Genomic DNA, 26002 nt, shown 5'->3' with positions numbered 1-26002 from the left:
TGACTGTTGGGGAGGCAGGATGCTAGGTATGAGGCCTGGGATTTGGTGGTGGGGAGGCAGGATTCCAGGTATGGGACCTGTGCCCTGGGTGTTGGGGGGAAGGATGCCAGGTATGGGGCCTGAGGTCTGGTGGTGGGTAGGAAGGACACCAAGTATGGGGCCTGGGCTCCAGTGATGGGGACGCAGGATGCCAGGTGGGGGCCTGGACTCTGGGTGGTGGGGTGAAAGGATGTCAGGTATGGGGCCTGGGCTCTGGGAGGCAGGATGCCAGGTATAGGTTTTTGTCTCCGGGAGATGGGGGTGGAAGAATACTAGGTATGGGGCCTGGCTCTAGGGAGGCAGGATGCCAGGTATGGGGCCTGGGCAGTGGGTGGTAGGGTAGAAGGATGCCAGCTATTCTGTTGGTGGGGAGGCATGATGCCAGGTATGGGGCCTGGGGTCAGGTGGAGGGGAGGCAGGATGCCGGATATAGGCCCTGGGTTCTGGGGGGAGGATGCCAGGTAAGCAGGCCATGTCAATTTGGGAAAGCATACTAATAGCCCTTTTATAGGCTGCGCCTCTACTTTTGCATGTGCCCCCCTACATTTGATTCCTGAAGACAACACTGTACAGAGGGTCTTAACTGTCTGTTAGTATCCTTAAAAACAGAGGAATAAGCACTTGGTCCCCCTGTCTCTAAGTTCAACTGAGCAGTTCTCTTCAGTTAAGCTAGCTAAATGGCAGATGTAGCAGGAGTTTGTTTGGAATTATTTTCTTTATTTTTGGGAGTTGTGTTCTATACTTTATCGATCCTCGTAGCCTGTGTGATGATCCACTCGAGAGTTCTCGTATCATCAAAATCACAAACTAACTGAGTCACTACATATTGTGGAAGTGGGGGGGGGGGGGTATATTTTCATTTTACTACAACCAATAATATTGTTAAACCTAAACGAATACATAATAAACAAAGAGAAATATACATTCAAATCAGATAGGCAAAGAAAATGCATTGAATTAGTGCCTAGGACACACACAGACAAAAAAAAAAACATGCATGTGTACAAGTCTTACACAACCACATAATCTCTGGATTCCAACTCCCCAGCTGTCCTCATCCTTCTCGATCTCTCCTCTGCCTTTGACATAACTTGGAACGGGCATCTCTGGATTCCAACTCCCTAGCTGTCCTCATCCTTCTCGATCTCTCCTCTGCCCTTGACACGGTCAACCATTGATGATATGATAGTTTATTTATAATGCGATTAATAGCCAGAGGTTCCTAAGCGCGGACCCGGGGATCGAACCTGTATTGCTCTGTCGTCTTGCTTCCAAGGTGAGCACATTGCTCCTGAGCTATCCTCCCGAAACATTCCATCCTCATACAAAGGCTCCACGATACCCTTGGTATCTCGGAATGGCCACTGGACTGGCTGACATCCTTCCTAACTGACCGCTCTTCTCAAGTCCTCCTGGGCACCTTCTCCTCTCCTACTTTGTTCGCCACCTGTGGTGTCCCCCAGGGTTTTAGCCTCTCCCTTTTTCTCTTTACATCTACCTTGCTCAGCTTGCACGCCTCATCTTCTCCTTTTCCTCCAAATTCCAGTGTTATGCAGATGACACACAACTCTTTTTCAAACTTCCTGCTGACCCTCATGCACCCTCCATCATCCCTGACTGCCTATCTGCCATCCAGTCCTCATGCATCTCCAAAGATCTCCGCCTCAAAGCCTGTAAAACTGAGATCCTTCCCATTGGGACACCTGCTCCCTCCTTCTTCGCTTCACTCTGGCCTTCCTCCTTGGGCTCTCTCACTGCTCCTTCTTCTGAAGCCAGAGACCTTGGAGTCATCTTCGACTTCTCCCTCTCCTTCCTCCCTTACACTCAGGACATTGCCAAGAAGTCCCACTTTCAGCTCTTCCTTCTCAAAGGAATTCTCCCTTTTCTCACTTTTCCCCCAGAAGCTCAATGTTACCCGAGCCCTGTTTCTCTCTAGGCTTGACCATTGCAATAGCCTCCTCGTGAATCTACCTTCTTCCACTCTGCAACCCCTCCAGCTAATCCAGAATAGAGCAGCAAGACTTATCCTTGGCCTTAAGCGCAGGGACCGCAACTCTCATGCCCTAAAATGTCTCCACTGGCTCCCGGTTGCTTCACGGATTAAATTCAAATCCTTCTGCATGATCCACAGGGCTGTCTGGGCCCGTGGACCTCACTATCTTCAACTTTATCTTACTAAATACTCCCCCTCTAGACCACTACGTTCCTCTGGCACCAACGCTTTGGGTGTAAAGCGTTTCGCAAAACAGAGGGTAGGTGGTTGATCGCTTTCCTCAGCCGCTCCCTCCTGTGGAACAGCCTCCCCGTCCCTCTGCGCCTTGAGCAGGACTTTTTTAAATTTCCAGAAGTTCCTCAAGACTTTCCTCTTACCTCCTCCATCCCTTCTTCTCTCCTCTGCTAATCCCACAGTTGCTGTGATTGGTGTCCGGGACCCTTATGCATCCTCAGGGCCCCCGACCTCCCACACCCAATGCCCCCAGCTCTCAACACTTGCCTTGGCACACCCTCCGCCCTGGAGGTTCGCACTTACACCTAACATGGCTCCTGGCCATGTAGCACTCAACATTCCAAGCACTTCATCTGTGGCTCTCCCATGAGCTCGGACTCCCCTGCACTTACCTCCCCTACCCTCTTCCTTGCTGCACTTGCACATTCGGAATACTCACAAGGCATAGCAGGTCCATTGCTCTCTCCTCCACTGCTTTAATCATTGTGTTTGTAATGTGTTTCACTCCCTTGTTCCCTCCCTTCGCCCTTTGGACACTTTGAAACAGTATTTTCTTGCTGTATAAACGCCTACCAAGCAACCAATACATACATAAATAAGGGTCCAGATGTCATATGAGTTATTTTCCTATCCATATGTCATTAAACGATATCCACATATCGTCATATAAATCAATATGCTCTAGTCTTTTATACATGACTTTCTCATAATTGGATAATACAAGCCAATCTGGTTTTCCACACTTTTAGAATTTGTTTTTGAGCAGCGACTAATGCTCTGTCAATCCACATTTTCATACCATAATCTACGTAATATCTTCTGTCGTATCCACTGTAGATTGAGGTCCAATTGCGGATCCCTCGGATACCTCACAGCCTAATTCTGTAGACCATTTTTGTCTCAAGCAATCCATCCATCAACAATTTCAAGCCCAACAGGCATATGTTTGAGAAAAGTGGACACCATCCGAGGAGAAGAGTCAAATATCTGGCATAACTCTGGTTTATCATCTAAAACAGTATTTGTTCTTTGCAAAATTAGTGCACTTAAGTCATTAAATCTCCTTTGTACTCTCATATTTAAACTGTACTTTTCTCTCAGTCTAGTAAAGGTAATTACTTGATCTCCTTCTACACATCACTCACCTTCATTACACCCTTGGAAATCCAGCTTATCCAACAGAGTATTATATTATTTAATTGGAATGCCGGATTGTTCCATAAGGAAGCATTCTTATGAAACCAGATGTGCTGTTTATTCTCCTCCTGCCAAGCAAGTAATACTTTCTGTGTGAATGATATAGTAGGTAACAGTTGGCTAGCATGTGGTATTTTTCACATGGAATAAATACTTTCTAACTTAATCAGCAAAACTGCTTGAGCCACCATACTTAACGACATAGGTGAAGCCATCTCACGCTGCATAAAGTTGAAGGCTAATTATTTAAGTATAAATCCTTTGTGGTATTTGCTCAAGTCAGAATAACCAAAAACCCCACTCTGAAGATCACAGACCAAAATATAATGAGGAATTCTTTTTACCTTCTGATCCCCCCATAAAACATTCTTGAAAAGCCTACCCATTTTATTAATCAATTTCTTTGGAATTGGCAGGGGTAAAGCTTGGTAATATATAGAGCTTTAGAAAGCAGGGCCATTTTTATAGTACTAATTTTACCTCAAATATTTAGTTTGATGTTACTCTTTTTACTAATGTCCTTTTCCATACTCACCACGTCATTATTAACGATAATTTCTACACGTTTTGTAAAAATCTTATACCAAAGTAATCTCCAAATATTTCACACCTTGCTCAGACCATTGACAGCCCCAACCATGAAAGTCAGTTTGTTAACACTTATCAGATAAGGGAAACATTTCTGTTTTGGACCAATTCATTTTATGACCAGATAACTTTCCAACTTCTTCAAAAATACTCATTAGAAGGGAACAACATTCCAGAGAATTGGATGGAGTAATAATAACCAAATCATCTGCAAAAGCCAACACTTTAAGATCAAGGTTCCCTAATTTCAATTCCTGAATCTCAGAATGTTGGCATGTAAGTGTTATCAAGGATTCTAGGGCAAGGTTTGTTTGTTTGTTTTTATTATTTATATTGCGTACCAGACCCAGAGGTATTCAGGCACGAAGGCAGAAAGAGGGTTGTTCAACTTAGGTTACAGGTTGCAGATTAAATATGGGGTACAGCTGAGGTTACAGTGCTGTAGGTATGTTTACAAGTATACAGAGTATAGATGTGACATATAAATAATGCAGAGCAAGTATACAAGATATACATGAGATCACAAGTGTCAGTGGGGTGGGGTTAGGCATCATGTTCTTTTAGCCATTGAATCAGATTGGATCGGAATTGCTGGTAAGGGAGATCTTCCCTTAGAGCGGGGGGAAGTGAGTTCCAGTATTGTGCTGCTTTGACAGCGAAGCTGCTCCCACCAGATTTAGTGAGTTTGAATCTGGGTACTAGCAAAAGGTTGGAGTTAGTTTTTCTTAGGGGGCGTGAGGCGGTTTGCCTGGTGAAACTGTCTATAAGGTATTGCGGGGCTGCGTGGTTAAGGCATTTGTGTGTAAGGGATGCTGTTTTGAGAAGGATCATGTCTTTAGTGGATAGCCAGTTAGTGGATCTCCTGAGGTCTGATATATGGGCTTTTTTTAGGAAGTACAGGGCGGCTCTCAGGGCATTATTTTGATGTGTCTGTATTTTGGCGGTGATGTATTTGTTGCTGCCTATATAGAGTGCATTGCAGTAATCTAGTTTCGACAGGATTAGTGCCCTTGCTAGAATTACGCAGTTATTAGGTGAGAGGAAGGGCTTGGCTGCTCTAATTAACTTGCAAGTGTAGGAGGTGGCTGAGGCCATGGCATTCACTTGTTTGCCAAAGGTAAGAGTGGAATCTATGTAGAAGCCAAGGGTTTTAACTGCTTTGGCCACAGTAATGATGTTATTGTCAATTATGAAGGAGTCGTAGTTGGGACCTAGTTTTTTGATGTTGGAGGAAGTGCCTAGAATGAGGAGTTCAGTTTTGTCAACATTCAGGCATAGACCGTGGGAGGCCATCCATGCCTGGATGATGAGGTAGACTCTGTTTACAAAGGCCAAATCCTTGTCATAATCTCCCCTCAACGGGATGGGGATCTGTGTATCATCTTCATAGTTAGTGTAGGTGATACCTAGACCGTCTATATCATCGAAAAGGGGCTTTGTGAAAATATTACAAAGGGTAGGAGAGACGCATGATCCTTGGGGAACACCGCATGAAATAGGTGCGGGGTCTGCGGCTGCTAGAGGAGAGAAAACTCGCATTGTCCTGTTGTCTAAGAAGGACTGGTTCCATGCGACTGCTTCATGGGAGAAGCAGGCTGTGGTGACCAGATGATTGCAAAGTATTGTATGGTCTACCAGGTCGAATGCGGCAGAGAGGTCGAGGAGTAGTAGGAGTGAGGTCGTACCTTTATCTCTTAGTGAGTCTATTTGTGCCTTGAGGTCTAGGAGTGCAGTCTCAGTACCATGCTGTGGTCTGAAGCCGGACTGTCGAACTCCTAGGAGATGGTTTAGTTCCAGGTGGTGCTGAATTTGTAGGTAAACTACTTTGTCTAGGATTTTCAGTAGGAACGGCACAGTGGTTATGGGGCAGTAGTTGGTAGGGATGGAGGGGTCCAGGGTTTGCTTCTTGAGGAGGGGGAGGACCCAGGAGTGTTTCAAGTTGCTAGGTATGGTGCCTGAGGTGAAAGAGGCGTTTATGAGTTTAGTAATGAAGGGTGAGAGTTTACGGGTGGCGTCTTTTATGATTTGGGCTGGACATGGGTCGCCTTGGCAATTGGAGGGTTTGAGAGTGAGGATGACTTTTTTTCGACTTCTCTGGTGGAGACTTTGCGAAAGTAGAAGGGAGGGGTGTCCAGTGCGGGTGAGAAGGAGTGGGTTTCAGAGTTGGTATGGGGTTCGTAGTAGCCTTGGAGGGGGAGCCTATGTTGACAGTGTTAAGGACTGTGATGGAGGCTTTTTTGTTGTTGGTCTTCACCTGAAGCATTGTGATCTTGTTGGCAAGGGCATTTTGTATGCCTGTGCACCAGTTCTTGTCCTTGAGGCAAGAGTCGTGAGCTTGAATAGGGGATTCTACTTCCTTTAGGATAGCAAACAATTCTTTGGTGTTGGATTTGGCTTGGGTGAAACGGGTGTTATAAGATGTTTGTTTCGCGAGGATAATTTCTTTTTTGTAGAGGGTAGCTAATTTCTTCAGGTTATTTTTATTGATGTCTGAGGGGTCTGATCTCCAAGTTTTTTCACTTAGGCGTTTCTTTTGTCTGATGTCTTTCAGTAGGGGTGTGAACCAGATATTTAGGTGTTGGGGGGGTTTGCTCTTCCTAATTTTCAGTGGTGCGATAGCGTCCTGAGAGGCAAGCATCACTTCGTTGTACTTTTCTACCATGGAGGCTGGGTCAGACTGGTCTGAAATGGAGTTTAAGGTGGGGAGAATGAGGGGGATCAGATTTTCAGGGGTAATATTTTTTTTGTTTCTAGTCGGTGCGGTGGGAGCTAGGATACTGTTGTTCATAGGTGTGGTGGCTTCTAGGGTGAAAGATACCAAGTGGTGGTCGGGCCATAGCTGAGGCGTTATAGAAGTGATGGAGGTTGGGCAGTTATGTTTGGCAATCCAATTGAGGGTCCTTCCTTTGATATGTGTAAGATCTGTAATCTTTTGGGTGAATCCTAGTTCCTCAAGGGTGCTGTTGATTAGTAGTGCATTGGGGTCATGTGAGTCATTGAATCCAAGGTTGAAGTCACCTAGGATGAGACATTGAGTAGAGTTTTTTAAGTTGTCAGATAATAGGTTCGTGAGGTCTTCCTCAAAGGAGCCTTAGGGGCCTGGTGGTCGGTATATCAGGTGGATGATGATGGTTTGATTGTTGGCAATGTTTAGTTTGGCTGTGAGGGATTCACAGGAGTTGGAGTTATGGGGTGAGGAGAGTCTTAGGGCTAGGTTATTTTTGACAATTATAGCCAGGCAATGTTAAATAAGAAAAGGGACAATGGGCAGCCCTGTGTTGTACACCTGTGTAAGTTAAATCCCTCAGATATAACACCATTCGCCCACATTTTGGCTACAGCTCCACCGTGTAAACAATTCACCATGTTTAAAAAGTTTGCCCTAAAACCCAATTGACATAGATCCTTCATAGCTTAGCGTATATCATACTCTTCTTTTAAGAGCTATTAAAACCTCTTATATTACAAGTCAAAAATCTATACATATTCACCAGGTTTCCCCAAAGAAGAAGTATCAATAAAGAAGACAGGAAAAAACTTCGTCCATCATGCTTCACCATGAACAAAATGTAGTTTTAAAAAAAGCCTCACTATTCGTATAAACCTGAATCAACTATATGCTATTGTGATGTATAATAACAAGCCAAAATGCACAAATAAAATGACACAAACTAAAATTAAAATAAGAACACAGAAACAATACTCCAGCCACAGATGGTCCTTATATGAATCAGGGCCTGATAAACTATGTCTATGTACAAATACCTGTACTCTTTGGATAGCTTCTCCTACCTTCTTATGAGTACCAATATCAATGTTCGAAGTATCTCTACCTATGAACCGAGTAAAAAACCTATGCCCCCCACTTAAAGAAACCCCCCTATAATAAAATGTCTTGTGTGTATGAACAGAGCAATATGTACATATGTATAACAGTGCACCAATACAAAACATTAATTTATCAACAACAAGCTAAATTAACAGACATATATAATCAGAGTGATGTCCTCGTCAAAACGCTCCTTAAGCATCTTTGCCAGTTGACCCTATCCAATTGGCAAAATCTCGCCAATTTCTAAAGTATTGTTATGCATCTCCTTTGTCGCCACTCCATTTATATTGTCTTAACAGTGCCAAGCATTTAAGTTCCATTAAAAGCTCCTTTTCTTACAGGAACAAGCACGTAGTGACGAAATGCTGCATGACTTAAGATGCGTCCTCATATACTTTCTTCTAATGATTACTAATGAAGGCAAGTCCCTTTTTTACACACACTCCAGAATAAAGACAACCCACTAGGGAAACAGGCCAGGAGATATTGTTGCAAGGATAACAAGGTTTAATTGTACAGAATACAAATATCGGCAAAGGACTCTGCTGCTCGAGAACGCTCTGACTCTTGCAGCTACAAAACAGTGCTTAAAAACCCCACAATCATCATGATATACAGTACAAATGGGTGCCACTGATTGGAGGCCCCCTACACATAAACCTGCTCCATAGGGGATGCCAGGCGGTAATTGGTTAGTTATTTCCTGTCGGTCAGGGTCCACGTGGGTCAGCTGGGCTCATCCTAGCAGTGAAGGTCGGGGCAAACAGTAATATATTGTTTCTATCTAAACTAAACATGCTAAGCATGGTTAATATTTCATTGTGGAAGGCACCTGGGCAGCACGGGCAATGGTGCCAGGGGGAAGGGAGGATAAACTACAATCACGCTGACCCACACATTCAGGGCTTCATTGATACTGCAGTTCCCGCACTCAAGGTTTCTGGGGTTTTGATCTTTAATTTATCCCTCCCTGTACTTCGTGTTACAAGGGACATGTTTTCATGCTTGAAAGAAATACAGCTGTGCATGCTTCGATCTTCTGCGGACACTTGATTTGTGTTGGGACAGGGGGGTCGCTTACTTATCAGGGAATGCAAAGGTGTGGGGGTCGGGTCAGTGGTGTGAGGTTGGCTCCGGACTGGCCGGGTGGGGGATAGAGCGCTAATGGCAGTTTAGTGGAGATTAATCAACGCAGCGCGGAGCCTAGTATTGTATCACGCTCTTGCAGGGCGCATTCCTTTGAAAGATATTAAATGTTTGCCACGCTGGAGGGACAAGGGGGAAGTGGACTTCCGTGGGAACGGTGCTCTGTGGAGTCAGTCTTCTTTACGGGAGTTAGGCCTAGTGAGCGGGGAACGTGCCTGCACAATATCCCTTTTGGGCCTAATATAAAATGGAGTCATGGGTTATGGGTTTTCTAGTGCCATGTTTCTACTTTCGCGCTACAGTGCCTATACATGTTGCCTCTTAGTGCGGATTACTCCCCCCCGTACATTACATCACCACATCTGGTGGTCGCCTTACCTGGAAGCGCCTGGGGGGTGGGATAGGCTCATTTCCATCCCAACTTTCCCCCCTTTCGTTACTTCTACAGTAGCAAATCCCCCCCATATCTACGCTCATTTGTGCGTCTTTCTGCTTCATCCCACGCTGATGTTCCCTTTATGGTCATCCACGCCCTGCACACATGCCTTAAACTGTCCCCTCGCTGCGCATACTGTTCAGGTGTGCAGGCCATGTACATGAACCCCCCCAATCGCCTGCCAAATCCAACCACACTTCTTTGTAGTTTTTTCGGGATCAGGGGGAGGTGCAATGGTTGTGTGGTACAATTTATCAACTACATCGCCAAAAGGGATGGAGACCATTGTCATGATGCCTACCCCGGGGGAACCAGACCAGGTCCAACAACCCAGGAAGCAGGCATCAAGTTATTTAGAGCAAACCCAAAAACCCCTCCTAGGGGCTGTTTGGGTGCGGTCCTGGTGTCTTCTGCCACGCCCGCCTTGAGTTTGCAGCTCCTAGAAAAAGGGAGGAACAGAAGGAGAAGAGGTTAGAATAAGAGCAAAAACCTTCGATCCTTACCTGAATTCCGGATCCACCGCGCCTTCGAGCTGGAAGAAAGAAGCATTTCACGCGTGCCGCCTCGCCTGCTGCAGCGCCGCGCTGAACTCACCGGCCTTCGCAGCATCCTCACGATCCACTGCATCCTTCTGCACGTTCCCGCCGCACTCTGGCACCTAAGGGGAACAGCAAAGTTGAGCCAAGGGAATAAACAGAGGCAATAGTAACTACCCCCATAGACTTACCTGATTACCGCCGGGGGTACTATTCCTCTTCATGGGTCGGCGCAGTCTCCATTGCATCCGCGCTGTACCCCGGCCCCTAAGGGGAACAAAAGGACAACAAGGTGAGACAAAGGGACAAACAAGGGGAACTCTTCTCACCACAATAGACTTACCTAATTTTTACTGCCAGAGGCATTATTTCCCGAACTTCATATTTTCTCTGCAGACCTGAATAAGGGAGCAAGCCACAGGTTACATTCTGGCCTTATTTTATTGAACTGTGTAGGATAAGCCAAATCCTTACCTGAACACCATCAGCTACCACGAGGAACTCCTTGCTGGGGTCAAGCTGCAAACTGCAAGGAATCGGACAGGAGTGAAAGTCAGACATGTGAACTCTTACGAACGACATACTTTTTGGAGTCAATTTTGTTCTGGAACTCACCAATTCCTTCGAGCCAGTGAAGCAACTGTTTATCAACGGCGCCCCTGCGCTCAATGTGGATGGAGAGCTCATCTTTTCAAACCATCAGGTGAGACTATAAGAGGGGACATCAAAGGTGATCTGTGGGGAGAACAGCGGGGGTGAGGGGGATTTACGCTCAACCCCGCGGGTGGTTAATTCCCTTTCTCCATTTACAGAAGAATATTCCTATGGGCCAAGCAAACGAAGCTAGGTGGTCCAGTCCAGTCCGTCATCTCGGCCCTACGCGTCACATTGGTGGAGACCGCAGCTGTCCAGTTCAGATCCGACGCCTCTGTGGGAGCCAGGTGAGCGTAACAACCATGTGGTGAACGGGGCGGTCATTTTGCTCAGTTTGGATCTCCACTTCTTTTGTATCACAAGATACTTTATAATTCCCAATAGTCACCATCATTATTGCACTATTAGGCAAAGCTTTGGCAAAACACCGGATACCTAATTGGCACGTGAAAAAGATCACCATGATAACCACAGTGATAGGGACCAGCATTTTCACCAATGTTCCAAGCCATAATGGGGCCCAGGTGAAGGCCAGGGAGAACCAGTCCTCTTATTTCACCCCAGCTTCATTCTTCATTTTTACCCCCAGCTCATGTACAGCAGCGATGACGTGTGACAACGTCCCTTTTTCAGCATCTTCAGAAGGTAAGAATGTGCAAAATGAACTGCCGATCTTTTTGCAAACACCGCCTTCCATAGCCGTCAGAAGGTCCAACAGGTACCTATTCTGCATCATCATAAGTCTTAAGTCTTAGGGACCTTAGTTCCACCTTGATTACGTTGAACCCTTGTTCGATATCGTTTGCCAACTGGATTAATTCTCATCAATCTATCTGGAGCCATTTAGCATTGGCCAGTGTCTGAATGCTGGGCACTAAGTATGCAAACAATTTCTCTGCTGAATTGTAGGTTTTATATTCTTCAGGCATTTGTGCAAGCAGCTCAGATGAGTCATTGGAAATGTAATTCAATGCCCTTTTTCTTCTGCGCAGTTGGTCATAGGGCTCTTTTTCAAGGAGCATGCACAGGTTTGGTGGTGGCTTCTTTGGTGGGGGGCATGGTGGGAGCTTCGAACAGGAGTCCCCCCGTTTGGTGCTCCTCTGGCACGATCAGCAGGGTGGAATGCAGCGTTGTTAGCAAACAATAGCCTCTCCAAGAAGGCGGGAGGTGCAAGTATGCCTGCTGGCCGCAGAGCCAGTAATAATCCATCAGTGCAGCTGTGCCTTTCTTGAGATTATTCACTATGACAGTTCGATTGCATTGTTCATTTGACCCAACAGCCACTGTCACATCACTGAAAAAACAAAGTTAAAATTATTTTTGAGGGTGTACTTCCACTGTTTTCTCGAGGGCCGCAATCCAAGTTAACTTTGTGATATGTTCGGTCCATGTTTGCTTGCATGTCTGCTCCACTAGTATTTAAATTTTCTCAGTCCCAGAGTCCTTCGGCCCTGCATGCATGTGTTGTTTCTTGCCACTCGTTATTGACATATCTTGCTCCTTCGATCACTAGATGCAATTCCTTGAGGCAGTTGGGGTTATTGGAATTCGTTTTGCATTTTCGGGGATCAGGATAGATTTGTTCCAGATGGACGTTGCGTGCCTGGAAAGTGCCTTTGATCTTACATAGTACGAGGTGAATCAGACATTGTGTTTCTATCATGGGTACTTCTTGTGGTACTAAGACCATGGGTGCCCCAGATGCATGCAGTATTAAGGAGCAGACGTAGCAACTCCCATTAGTCGTTCGCCTTCCCACTGCACAGAGTACCAACTGTTCGAGTGTTCGGGGTGGTGAATGTCTCCCACCACATCTAGTCTTAGGCCATGATATGCATATTTGCGTTGCCGCGCTTCCCTTCTCTTTCAATTACTGCGCAACGTAGGCCTTTTTTCCACTGGTATTGAAGGATTCCCCAAAGCCCATTTTATTAATGGTTTGGAATGGTTAAGTCCCACTCCACCCTGTCAAATGCTTTCTCAGCGTCTAGTGCTACCAACAGTGCTGGTGTGTGAGTTTTACCTATTTGTTCCACTATGTGGGCTACCCGCCGGGTGTTGTCATGCGTCTGTCTGTTCATTATGAAGCCTGACTGGTCAGGGTCTATCGGTTTGGGGAGGAGGTGATCTAATCGGTTTGCTAGGGTTTTGGTGAACATTTTTCATCTGTGTTAATGAGTGCTATTGGCCCATATGATGCACACGAGGTAGGATCCTTCCCTGGTTTGGGCAGAAGTGTTACTTTCGCTTCATCCATTGATGGCGTGATCCTGCCCGCTGTCTGATTTTATTGAAGAGGGTGGTTAAGTGGGGGGCCAGGGTTTCCTGGAAGTCCCTATAGAATTTAGTCGTAAAGCCATCCGGGCCTGGGGCTCTGCTAGTCGGAAGGGACGTGATAGTTTTGCGGATCTCACCTATGGTTATGTCTTCCTCAAGCTCTTCCCTCTCCTGGGTTGTTAATTTTACTGCAGTGTGACAGATAGTCTAGTTGGGGCCCTAACCCTTCTGTTTCTGACCTGTATAGGTTAGCGTAGACAATTTTGTGAATTCCATCTTTATAGCTGCTTGATCGGATCTAGTTACCCCCTCGGGTGTCTTTATTTTGAGGATAGTCCTATCTCTTTCCTCCCTTCTCAACATCTTCGCGAGGAGCTTGTCTGCTTTATTTGCTTTCATGTAGTAACGCGGTCTGAGATAAGTCAGGGAGCGTTCGGCTCTGCTCGTTTGCAAGAGATCTAGCTGTCCCCTGATTGACCTTTATTCCCTTCTTATCTCACCTGAATCCCCTGATGCCATTTTAAGCATCACTTCTTTCATTTTGGTCTACAGGCCTTTTTCTCATAGTCTGCGTTCCCTGTCCTTTCTTGCCGTGATTGCTATGATCTTCCCCCGTATCATGGCTTTAAAAGCGTTCCAGATTGTGAGGGGGGATGTCTCTTGGTTGTCGTTGGTCTGAAAGTATGGATCTATTTCTTTTCTCAATTCACCTTTCAGAGAGTCATCTTTAAAAATGTGGGTCGGGAATATCGATTTCCATAGCCCCAAGCAATTTTGTTTCCTTTTAGGTGTCATTAGGATAGGGGTGTGGTCGGATAATGTAATTTGCTCCTATCTCCACATCCTCAACTAGGCCCAGCATGGAGTTTGATATCCAGATATAGTCTATACTCGACGCTGACCTGTGTACGTGCGTGTCTATTCTCGACTGCCCTCTCTTTTCCCTCCAGACATCTACCAGGGCTAGATTGTCTATTTTGTCCCGTAGCTCTTTTGACGGTTTGTTCTGGGAATAGGAGATCCTAGCACTCCTGTCCTTTTCTGGGTCCCACGCCAAGTTAAAGTCGCCAGTGAGAACGATTTTACCCCTTGCAAAGCCCTCCAGTTTTCTTAGTGTTGTCTGTATGAACCGGTCTTGACCTGTGTTAGGGGCATAAATTGAGGCCACAGTGAAAATGTCTTTCTCGACATTTAGCACCTTGAGGTCCGTATTGTTCCTTAGTGCAATTAGGACTACCCCTTTCTTTTTCGTCGTTCGATTGCTGGATTAGGTTATATCCCTGTATTCAGGTCTTATGCTCATCTTTCTTTTGTATATGGGTTTCTTGCAAGGTGATCAGGTCTGGCTTTTCTCTTGACAGGTAGTGGTCTAGTTTGTTCCTTTTTATGGATGAGTTCAGGCCTTTAATGTTCATTGAGAGGATACGCATGAGTGATTCCTTAGCCATTTTCAGAGGGTTTTCTAAATGCTGCCCTAAGGTTGGTTGCTTCCATGACTGGACTTGGATCTGGATCCCTTCCGACTTCTCGTCCCGCCTCCTTGGGGGCCTTCCCCATACCTCCCCTTTCCCCCGCCCCTCCCTCATCTCTAACCCCCCCCAAGCTGGGTGGGCCCAACCAGCCTCTAGCCCCTCCCGATTCTCCACTTCGGGGGTTATGATATGATATGATATGATATGGCATCTGTAACGCGCCTATACACAAGTGTTTCAAGGCGCGACGAGGCAGGGGGGGGGAACAAGGGGAAGACAGACAACGATCCTACTAGGCCAGGTGTCATTCAGATCGCGCAAGTGCAGGGGTGGGGGGAAGGGAAAAGTGCAAGGGGAAGGGGAGGGGGGGAGTGCAGTACAAGGTAAGTAGCGTAAAAAATAATGAATAAGGCCAGCTGGTGGCAAGTGCAAGGTAGATGCAGAACAAGTGCTGGGAAGGGGGGGCTGTATGGATACAGTGACAGTCCCGCAGTGCAGGGGGGTGCCAGGGAGGCAGTGCAAGTGGAGAGTGGCTGGGCCCTGGACCGAGGTCACTGAGAGTGGCCCAGTTGCAGATTCAGAGCAGATTCAGTGAAGAATTAATGCTGTTCAGCAGGGGAGAGGGAGAGAGAAAGCAGAAGCAAAGAGGAAGGTTTTGAGGTGCTTCCGGAACCGGAGGTGGTTCTCCTCAAGTTTCAGGGAGGCAGGAAGGCTGTTCCAGAGGGAGGCCCCTGCTGCAAAGAGAGATCTACCCCCAGCTCGTTGCTTCGAGAAGCGGCTGACCCTGAGGGAGTAGGAGACGGATGAGCGAAGGGCTCGGGAAGGAAGATATTTAGGAAGAGAGAGTTGAAGGTATTTGGGCCCCAGGCCCCAGAAGGCCTTGTGGACAATGCAGAGGGTTTTGAACTTAATCCTCGCAGCCACTGGGAGCCAGTGTAGAGATTTCAGTCCTGGAGAGATACGGTCCCTGGGCTTGAGGCCAAGGACAAGTCTCGCAGTTCTGTTCTGGATGAGTTGCAGAGGGCGGAGAGTGGAGGCAGGCAGATTAAGATAGAGGCTGTTACAGTAGCCCAGCTTTGAGAGAACCAGGGCTCGGGAGACAGTGAGCTTCTGGGGGAAGGAGAGGAAGGGAAGAATACCTCTGAGGAGGTGCAGCTGGTAGTGTGACTTCTTAGAGACGTCTGATATATGAGGAGAGAAGGAGAGTGTGGAGTCGAAGATGACCCCGAGGTTTTTTGCCTTGCAGGTAAATTACCATGCTCTCCCAGCTCGATCCCTTGCAGGTCTCCCCAGACCCATTTCTTGAGTTCAAGAGTCACGTTCCACTGCCTCCCCCCGCTGTGATGTCTTTATGCTTCCCTTCCCTGGGTATTTGTGTGGTCTGCACTTGGACCCCGTCTTAGCTTTACTTGGAGGGACTTCTGCCCAGGGAGTCTCTGTTTTGGTGGTCTTCGTTTGGTGACGGGTTCGGGCCGGTTGGGCCCTCTTTTTCCTCGATTTCCTCCTTGACTCTTGTGTGGACCATTCCCAGGCTTTTCTTTTCGGTTGCTCCTTTGGCGGGCCTTGGGTCTCGTCGATGGATGGTTCACTGTCTATTCCAAGGATGGACGCACCATCTTCTGCCGACGTGACTCTCCTTTGTTTCCCCCTCTATCTCGAATAGGAGACCAAATGGGAACGTCCATCTGTATGTAATCCTTGTTTTTGTCAGTTCTTTCATGCCTGGCCGTATCGTCCTCCTTTTGGTAACTGTGATCTGAGATAGGTCCTGGAATAGTTGAATTGCTGAGCCATTGAAATTTAGGTTGTTCACTCTTCTCGTTGCTGCTAGGACTTTTTCTTTTTGGGTGTAGTCATGCATTGCTACAAGAGTGTCTCTTGGTCTAGCCCCCGGTTTGCTTTTTTTTTGGGCCCACCATACGATATGGATCGATCTTGATTTCTGATGGCTCTTTTGCTTCTATTAGGTCGGCGAAGATTTGAGATATTGTTTGGGACTACTCCCCGTCTAGGACTGCTTCTGGAAGTGCTCTAATTCTAATGTTTGATCTCCTCAATCTGTTTTCAAGATCCTGTGTTTGGATCTCTAGGTTGTGCGTTGCCCTGGCTAAGTGATCCATTAGTTTCTCCACCTTATGAGAGTCATCTGCCAGCTCCTGCATTGCTTTCTCATTAGTGTCCACTCTAGCTTTGAGCTGGTGTAGGTATCCCTGCACTTCCTTTAGCACGCCCATTATCTAGTCCTTCATTTTGTCCAATTGGGATTGGATGGTGCTAGCCATTCTGTCCCCAAAATCCTGGAAGCATTGCTCGAGGAATTGTTTTGTGACCCTTCCCCCTTCTGTAGTTTCTTCCTGGGGAGACTCTGTTGCCTCTCTGTCCCCCTCCTGCACTTCGAATTTTGTGTCCCCCATCCTTCCTCCACACCCTCCTATCCTGCGGCTTTTTGCCCCCCCCTCACTGGGCATTGGGCATTTTTCCCTTTGTTTTTCGACATATCCTCTTAGGCTGCAGGCGGTTATGTTCTATGGGTGGCTTCGTGGGCAGCTCTGTTGATCTAGGTGTTGGCGCAGCTAGAGGGCTAGAGAAGCGGACTATCCTATCGGTGGTGGTGGTCGAGGGCGCTGCTCAGGGCCCCTGGTGGCCCTTCCTTTCGTTGATGGAGTGGTTGTGCTGCCCGGGGTATAACTGGTCCTCCCCTTTGCTGGGGTGAGGACCTCTTAGGATTCTCCTATTTATCTTGGCCCTGGGGGTTTTCTTGTGTCCCTTCCCTGTGCCAGTCCTGTTTGCCCCTGCCCCTTTGAGCTGGTTGCTTGGTTTGCGGAGGATCTCCTCCAGTCCAGGTTTTGTTGGTCTTGTGGGCATATGCCCAGTCTGTGAGACACCTTGCATATTTCGGGGGCAACCCACACTTTTCCGTGATCAAGGGGAGTTCTGGGGTATCAGGGGTATGCCTGGGCCCCCCTGCCCCGTTCGCAGGACTGGGAGCGTGTGGATGGGGGTTCTGCACTTGTTTCCCCTGGGCTTGAGCTTAGAGTGAGCCTTCCCTCCAGGGGATCTTGCGACGGGCTGCCACTATGGCCGTTAAGTCTGCAGTGTTGTTGTTACACTCACGCTGGCTGTCACTGCCTCTTTACTGTGGGGATCCGCCACCCTGGCGGTGCTGCCTGAATGTACGCCCGTGCTGCAGGGGACCGTGGGGTGTTAAGTGTATGATCTGGTTATCGTGGGGGTGGAGGGGTTCAGAGACTTACCAGGGTCGCGGGGGGGCTCCTACAGCTTCTCCGCCTGGCCCGGCTCTCTGAAGCTGTCCCTCCTTCCAGCTGGGCTGCGCCAGTGCGAGTGTCCGTCGCGCTGGCCCCAGTACCCGCTGCGCTGGAGGGGCCGCTCCTTGCCTCCGTGGTCCCTCTTGGTTCCTTGGTCCTTTGCTGCTTCCCGGTCGACCCTCCCGCGGGGCGTTAGGTTGTAATGTGCTGCAGGATTGAAGCGAGGACCCGTCAGAATGCGGCCACCGGCTGCGTGTTGGATCTGCTGAACGCCCTTGTCTATTCCTCGTACAGCGGCTCTGTGTCTGCTGGTGGGCTTGTTCGTTTGTTCTTTTATTCGTACCTTTGCTGGGCAGTGATACGGCTCTATTCTGAGCCTTTTATGTCCCGGGGAGGGGATTTTCCAGTCAAATTAATCCTTTATACGAGTCAGTGGGGACGGAGCGCACCACCTCACAGTGTCCTCCGTATGGCGGCCATCTTGAGAGTCATGTGTGCTGATTTAATGTATTTAATGCTAATGGAGGGATCTAAATAAACTTTACAGAGAAGACGACTGAGGGAGAGGATTCGTAGTCCAGGTGTTGTGGGCGTGCTCTCCCCAGAGGAGCCAAAGGTAACGTTGATCTCTTCCGCACTAAGTTCTTTCGATCTTTTTAACCCCATGAGGCGCAATCTGAAGCAACGTGCATCTTACAACGCACAGTGGGGCCAAACATGGCCTATCCAAACACTGTAAACAGAGACCATGTGAAACAGAATTAATATACACTTTGGTACAGGATGTACAGCTCCTGCCCAGTCCTCGCAGAGAAAAGAGCTGGTGGTGATAGCTAAGAGCATGCACAAACGAAATCCCTTGGCAGGTCGTGTGGCCTTTAATGTGCCCTGGGGCATGCTTTTTAAAAATCTTTGCATCATGCCCTGGATCTATCTCCATCTCGAGGATGTCATGTCCCAAGTACCGAGGGAAGGGGATGGGATGCAGGAGTAGTACACAACAACCAATTGCTGAGCCGAGCTATGCTGAGAGTGCAAAGAGATATATTTATAGTGTACTGATCTTGAGCAGTGGAGTAGTGCTATGTTGGATGAAAAACTCTCAAATATATTTAACTATATCGAGGGCCACGTTACTTGCATGCACTGTGGTACAATTTACCTGTAATGATGTTTCTAATTGGCTTGACTAAGGCTGTAAAGGCAGGTACTTCAGGATGCCTGTGCTCCCACATTGGTTGCCAAATAACCAAGCCACTGGCCAGACGAAAGTTCAGGTCAGACTCCTAGAAAAAGACACATCAATTTAAAACCAATCACTTAATCCATGTTATTTCACCACTATAGCATGGTTGTACAAACATAGGCTGCAAAAGCAATGGCCTGAGGACCAAGATTTCAGAATGAAATTACTTTGCACATTATGGGTCTAAATTATATTTACTTGCAGAATCATTGGTTATTACAATAACTGGATTGCTTCGAAGCCTACACGAACCATAGATGTTTATTTCTGCTGTTTGGCTTTACACAAGAGCTTTGTAAATACTAAACTGCTAAATTCAGGCCCTAAGGAACAAAGAAAGTGCATTAAAATGAAGCACTGCACATAATTCCAACATATTTTGAAGCCATTTTCATGAGACGAAGAACAGAGAAACCAAAGTATCATACATTACAGGCAATGTTGCTGGGAAACAACTTCACATTCACCAAAGGGCCTAGAAGATTGCATGAAGACTTCAACCACATTTAGTGCCACTGCATTTATATGAAATGAAAAGAATATTTTAATCAACCTAAAATGTTGCATACAAAGTCGGGAATATAGGTAAGTATGCTCTGGCTATGCCTGCAATTTTGTCGAAAAAAATGAACAATGTCACCCGTGTTTTATCTACTATAAAATATGGTAGCAGTAACCGGTCCTGGGCCCACTCTCACCTATTGCCCAAAACCTGGCATTCACCCCAGGTCTACAAACTAAAGCCTTCCAGCTCTGGACCTCCGCAGAACTCCTGAGATTGTGGGACCTCTTACCTTGAGTGCAAGAAGTTGTTCAACCTGCCTGCATCGGAGCTATTTCGTTATGGCCAATTGCGCCACTGGCTGACTAACGCTGCGGTACGGCAGGCTGGATCACGCCCCCCATCAGGCATTGAAGTACTAGAAGGCCAAAAAACACATAGGCCCTCATTACGACCCTGGCGGAAATCGAAAAACGATGGCGGAAATGCAATACCGCCATCGAATAGCGCTCGGTGCGATCATGACCCGTCACCGCAAAGTACGATGCCATCAGCGACACCGTAGTGAACGCCAACGCTAACTGCACCAAGTACGCGCACGCGCGCCATGCCAAACCGCAATTACCACCATGGTGCAACGGTACGCAAATTCTGACCCTAGCGGACATGCACCTAACGCCATCAAGCATGGCGGAAAGTACCATTCCGCCATGGTGAGAAGTACGGCATCGCGAACCAACCGTAAACGGCCCTACTGAGTGCCTGTACACCACTCCCTGGCCACATTGCACAACTCCTCGTAGGTGCAATGAAGTCACACAATGCAACCAGTGAAATGTACAAGTCACCCATGCCTGCCAACGAACAAATGAACCTCAAGAGGGGCCAATGGGAGCTGCAGGGCACAGATGGCACGAATACAGAAGCTACACAAATGGACATGACCTCAGTCTCCCTCCAAGAAACGCACGCAAACACAGGCACCTGTGACCAGCCATATTCTGATAATCACATCATTCCACCAATCCACCTGGCTGACCGGCATCTGTTACACAAAAGCCAATCCCCCGCCCCTGAGCATGACACCATGAAAACAGTCATATTGGCAGCCCTAATCCCTGACCTCACTATGCTCCGTAGGCAAACGCGCCCAGCACAGTACCACGCAACTATACTCCGAAGCTGGAACCCAATGCAGATCTCCTCACAATACATCGCTCCCCAAATAGGAATATGCCACATCACTTGCAAAGAAGAACGCTACACGGTTCATATCAGAATAGAAATTTAATGCACAACAAATTCACCAAGCCCATACAGCCATTAGGCCATGAACCCCAAAACATAATTCACCATTGTGGGCTGCATCCGCAATAAATGACCAGCTACTTCTTGTGTGACGCCCTGTTCCCTCATGGTACACAGGGCCTACATTCTCGTACGAAAAGGCAACATGGAAGCGCCTCGAACCGCAGGGCCGTCCCATTAGGGAGGCATTAGTCCAGCTGAAAGGCCGAAATGTTGCTCCTAGCCACTAGTACTGCGTAAGGGCATGTGGCCCATTGGCGATCGTCCCATAAGATCGTAATGGTGCTCCACTGATTAACACGAAGCAGCAGGTGTCGGGAGTAAAATCCATCTGCAGGAGTGGCATACAGATGGCAGTGGCAAAAAGGGGAGGAGATACCTGTCACCCAAATGAAATGAAAAAGAATAGAATGGGCATCAGAACTGCATTTGAATTACTCACTTCAATGATCACACCAAATCCACAGCCATATGCATGCTAGCCCACTCCAAGGGATCATCACCACCCAAAAACCACTTGCGAATCATAACTATCTATATCGAGGTGAAAACACTATTACAAACGAGTGTTACTGTGCATGCGTCTGTTAAAACAGAATCCATCAGATGGGATTAGTAACGTGCATAGACACAAGTGTCTGAAGGCGCGTCGAGACAGGGAGGGTTCAACAAGGCCAGATAGACGATGGTCCCACTATGGCAGCCCTGCATCACATATCGCAGGGGAGGTGGATATATTCCAAGAAGCCCCGTACATTGCAAACTCTGTATGAAATCATCTGTCCATGCATCCATACATCATTCCCTCATCCCGTAATGGAAACGCTTGATTTCATACTCACATAACATGTGAAATTTCCATTGAGTCTGTGCGTTATGCAGCCTGCTAAATCCACTGTGCTCCAGCCCGTAATTCCAGTGTTGTGAAGTAACATGTATTTGGGAACGTCCGGCCTTATCGCCCACTTCGCTATTGCGCATCCCATACTATTCATATCAATCATTGCATTCTCGCCATGGCCCCTGTCCCAAGGACATTGAACAATAGAACGTTATATTTGCAGTCAGACCTGTGGGCATCTCCTCGCCGCTAGCTGAAAACCGAAAGCGCTGTCCTTCGAATTCCTCATTTGCAACATCACGTCGAAAAGGCATCTGTGGCCGCTTGAAATCAAAAATTAATCCATCTAGTGCGGCTGTGTGTGAAAATGGCAACTGCCTTCACTCACAAATGGGACACCCCGCACGTCGGTGAACCTCGGTACAGTGTTGCATGAGGGTCCACCGTAACTCGAGTACTACGTTCCACTGACCCTTCACAAGTCTGTTCGCGACTGCAAAGATAGTATGTGAACCAATGGGACCATAGCAGAATGAACCTATCAACCAATATTACACTGCCATCGGGAACAAATACATGATTGTAATAGCAAGATGCCATTCGTCGAATTGCAGCGTTGTGTGCGGGACGTGCTCGCCCAAAGGGGATTGCAGCTTGCACAGGTGGAATGAATCACCACAGGTGGAGGCTATACAGCCTGAAAACACATAAATTGCACACCCAACCCCCTCACACAACCACACCCACTCCGAAATGCTACCGGCAGGACTAGCGATGTTGGCCCTGGGGGACCTGATAGCACTGCAAGTACTCCAACTTCAAGAAGAAGACGAACCCCAACTACTACAACAACCGGCCTCACGGAGGAGACGCAGGAGGAGGAGGAGGGCAAGGCAGGGCCAGCAAGGGCCGCCAGCACAGCCACTACCACCACGCAGGCAGCCCGCAATCCCACGCCTCCGAGCACATCCGTTCGACCTCACTGATGAGCAGATCCACACCCTCTACCGTTTGGACCGGGACACCATAACCGCCATTGTGGACATGACACAGGCTGACCTTGCCAGCATGATAGATAGCCCAACCGCCATCCCACCCCTACTGAAGGTGGTGTCTGTACTCCACTTCCTGGCCACAGGCACCTACCAGCACACAGTCGGACAGTTGCATGGCATTTCACAGCCACTGTTCTCACGGACACTATTGCAAGTGCTCGATGCCCTCCTGAAGCACGCAGACGACTACATCTCTCTACCACGCTCGGAGCAGGAAATTACGAACGCAAAAGTGGGATTCCATGCACTTGGCGGCATACCGGGTTGCATTGGTGCCATCGACTGCACCCATGTGGAATTGGTCGTCCCACATGCCATGGAGGCCCAATACCGCAACCGAAAACAATTTCATTCTCTGAATGTACAAATGGTGTGTGACTCCAACAGGATCATTACACATTGTTGTGCCCGATTTCCTGGATCAACCCATGATTCTATGGTCTTGAGGAACTCTACAATACCACGCTACATGGAGCGACACGCAGGGAACAGATCCTGGCTACTCGGTGAGTCTCATTTCAAGCATGATGATGTGGGGTATGTGATGCGCCAATGACCTGGCAGGAAGGGGGCGGGGGGTGCGTACGTAGCAATGGCATTCCTCAAACATCCTTTATTGTCCACATACAGGTGATGCCGGGTATCCACTGAAGAGATGGCTCCTTACACCACTCCAGAACCCACGGGACCAGCATGAGGAGGACTACAACCATGCCCACTCACGTACCCGTGCAGTCATAGAACAGGCATTCGGCCTACTGAAGACTCGTTTCCGCTGCCTCAGCAGGTCTGGCGGGGCACTCCTGTACCGCCATGAAAAGGTTGCAAAGATGGTCATGGCATGTGTCATGCTACACAACATGTGCGTACGTAGAAATGTGCCCATGCCCCCTGACGCAGAACTGCAAGCACCTGAAGATGGTCATGATGAGGGTGGGGATGTGGCAGCACCTCAAGGAGTCTGCGAGGCACAGGAGGGCCGTGACATTCGTCAGCATATCATAGATGCATGCTTCTATCACTCACGCCTGGTGGCTGATACATGGACACGGGACTTGTGGCACTGTGTGTGTCCGGAACATGCACAATATGGACTGTACGCCTATAATGGCCTCGTACACAAAGATCAATGTCCACACATCTCATTGGATGATCGTGCATTGTTTATGGCATATGTGATATCATGTTACACACCCTATCGACCCGCCACCCAAGTGAGCCCAACACACCCCCTCCACCCTCCTACCTCCCCCCCGAACACCAGTGTCCAAAGATGCTCATCGTCAGTGGGCAGTCGCTATTGCAAGCCCCCTCTCCGGGTATCAGGGGCACCCCTGCCTGTGGAGCGCAGGTTCCTCCCTGATCTACGTTGGGGGCTGCCCTGGACGGAACTTGCAACGGATGATGTCTCTGCCTGCTCACGTCCATGCATGTCCCTAAGGGTTTGTGAGAGCTCAGTGAGCACACGGCGCACAGCGGCAAGTTCGGCACATACGTCTTTGGACGTCGCATGCAGTTCCCCCCCTCAGGCTCTCGGTGCTTCTCTCCATTTGTACTCTCAGGCTCTCGGTGCTTCTCTCCATTTCTACTCTCAGGCTCTCGGTGCTACTCTCCATTTGTGCCCTTAGTGTCTCTGTACTTCTCTCCATTTCTGCCCTAAGTGTCTCAGTTGATGTTTCTATGTCTGCCTTAGTGCCCCCACATTCATCGGCATGGTCCTTGAGGAGCGTGGCCAGTTGCTGCTGTTGCACGATTACCTGGTCGAGGGACTGTTGCCTCTGCTGGGCCATGGCCATTTGCGGTGGTGTCACAGAGGGGCTGGTCACCTCATGTTGCCTTGCCACAGGGCTTGTGGGGGATGGCCAGTCGTCGTCTTGTGGGTGCCCCTGCGTGGTTTCCTCATGGTGTACGGGATGGAACAGACAGGGGGATTGAGACAGGTCATGGATGGATCTGACTTCGACATCCCCGTTTTCTGTGTCGGAGCATGCTGCCATTAATGCAGTGTCACCTATGGTGCTGCTGCCACCAGAAGCAGTGCCTACTGTGGCATCCATTGGGGGGACCTGTGGTGGTGCTGTTGTGGGCGTGCTGGGTGCTGGGGTGCCTGTTGGAGTTCCCTCCTGTGTGCTGCCACTTGATTTGTGCTGCTGCCGTATCTTGATGCGTGCAGCTGAGGTGGAGGGTCTTTAGCCGTTGGTCTTGGCCCTCTTTGCAGGTGTGCTGGTAGGGGTGTCCTGGAGCTCGTCGTTTGAATCGGACCCTGTGGTGGAGTAAAAGAGGGCGAGCGTTATTGATGGGTCTGTGGGAATTGGAATGGCAATGTATCACATGCATTGGGGTGGTACCTGAGGGTGACTTGGGTTGGGGCCTTGGAGGTGGTTTCTTTTTTGTGTGGAGTGAGGGTGCAGTTGTTTTGCAGCCTGCAGTTAGGGTGTGCCTGCTGCACGTGCAGAGGGTGTTTTTAGGATTTTTAATTATTTATGTATTTAATGTGAGTTTTAAAGTGTGCTATCGGGCCTATGTATGTGGACGTTCTCCTGGACATGTGTTACTGTTGCACTATGTGGACACGTGGTACTTTACATGATTGGACATTGTGGTTTTAGCATTGTTTTATTTGGGACACCTACCTGATTCTTCGGATGTCTGCACTCCTTTCTCCATCCCTCTGACTCCCTCTATACTCTCCATTCCAATGGTGGAGGCACAGATTTCTTCCCAGGGGGTCAACTTGATGGGTGATTCCGACCCTCCCCCGGTAGCTGTGGCAATGTTGCGGTTGGCAGAAAGTATGCTACGGACGCGGATCCGCAGGTCGTCCCATCGCTTTCTGCATTGCTGTGGGTTGCGGGGTGCGGTCCCCACCGCACTTACCCGCTGTGCCACCAGGGCCCATATGGCCTTCTTGTTCGCAAGTGCCTTCCTGGTCATTTGCGTGGAGAAGACGACGGCAGCATTCTCCTGGAGGGTCTCTGTGAGCACGGTGAGTTCCTCACGGGAGAAGTGGACCTGCCGCTTGCGGTCGCACGCTTTCTTCGCTACTTTTCCCATTTTTCTTGGTTTCACTAGGGTGGATGTCGGGTTGGGATGTATCTCAGGGTAGTATTTTTAATGGTTGTGTGGAAATAGTGTTTTTATAGGTGTACGGCGTGATGTTTCCCGTTCCGGGACCATGTTTTTACTTCCGTTTCCGTATATTTCCGGTCACCGTACTTTCCGATTGCCGCTCATTGCGGTGACCGCTAAGATGGGTGGCGGAATTGCACCTAGGGCGCCGTACGGCGGCGGTGTGGGCCGTTTTGGGGTCATTTCCGCCATCGCGGACTTTGCACTTCCGCCATGGCGTGGTGCTCGTGCCCGATGGGTCGGAATGAGCC

General features: G+C 48.4%; 1 protein-coding gene across 21 annotated transcripts in view; it reads right to left on the bottom strand.

Moving 5' to 3' along the window:
* UNC80 (unc-80 homolog, NALCN channel complex subunit) overlaps positions 1-26002 on the bottom strand; it is a 3486058-nt gene that overhangs the window by 3092128 nt on the left and 367928 nt on the right. For all 21 annotated transcript variants that reach the window (XM_069615884.1, XM_069615886.1, XM_069615890.1 and 18 more), the window contains exon 5: positions 18833-18956. In XM_069615884.1, the coding sequence (XP_069471985.1) occupies positions 18833-18956 (124 nt within the window). The remainder of the gene's footprint in view (positions 1-18832; positions 18957-26002) is intronic.

This window comes from Ambystoma mexicanum, chromosome 9, assembly GCF_040938575.1.
Source record: "Ambystoma mexicanum isolate Mex_15411 chromosome 9, UKY_AmexF1_1, whole genome shotgun sequence".
In the NCBI taxonomy this organism is placed as follows: Eukaryota; Metazoa; Chordata; class Amphibia; order Caudata; family Ambystomatidae; genus Ambystoma; species Ambystoma mexicanum.
Note: the sequence above shows the minus strand (reverse complement) of the source record. Positions and strands in the feature narration are given on the sequence as shown.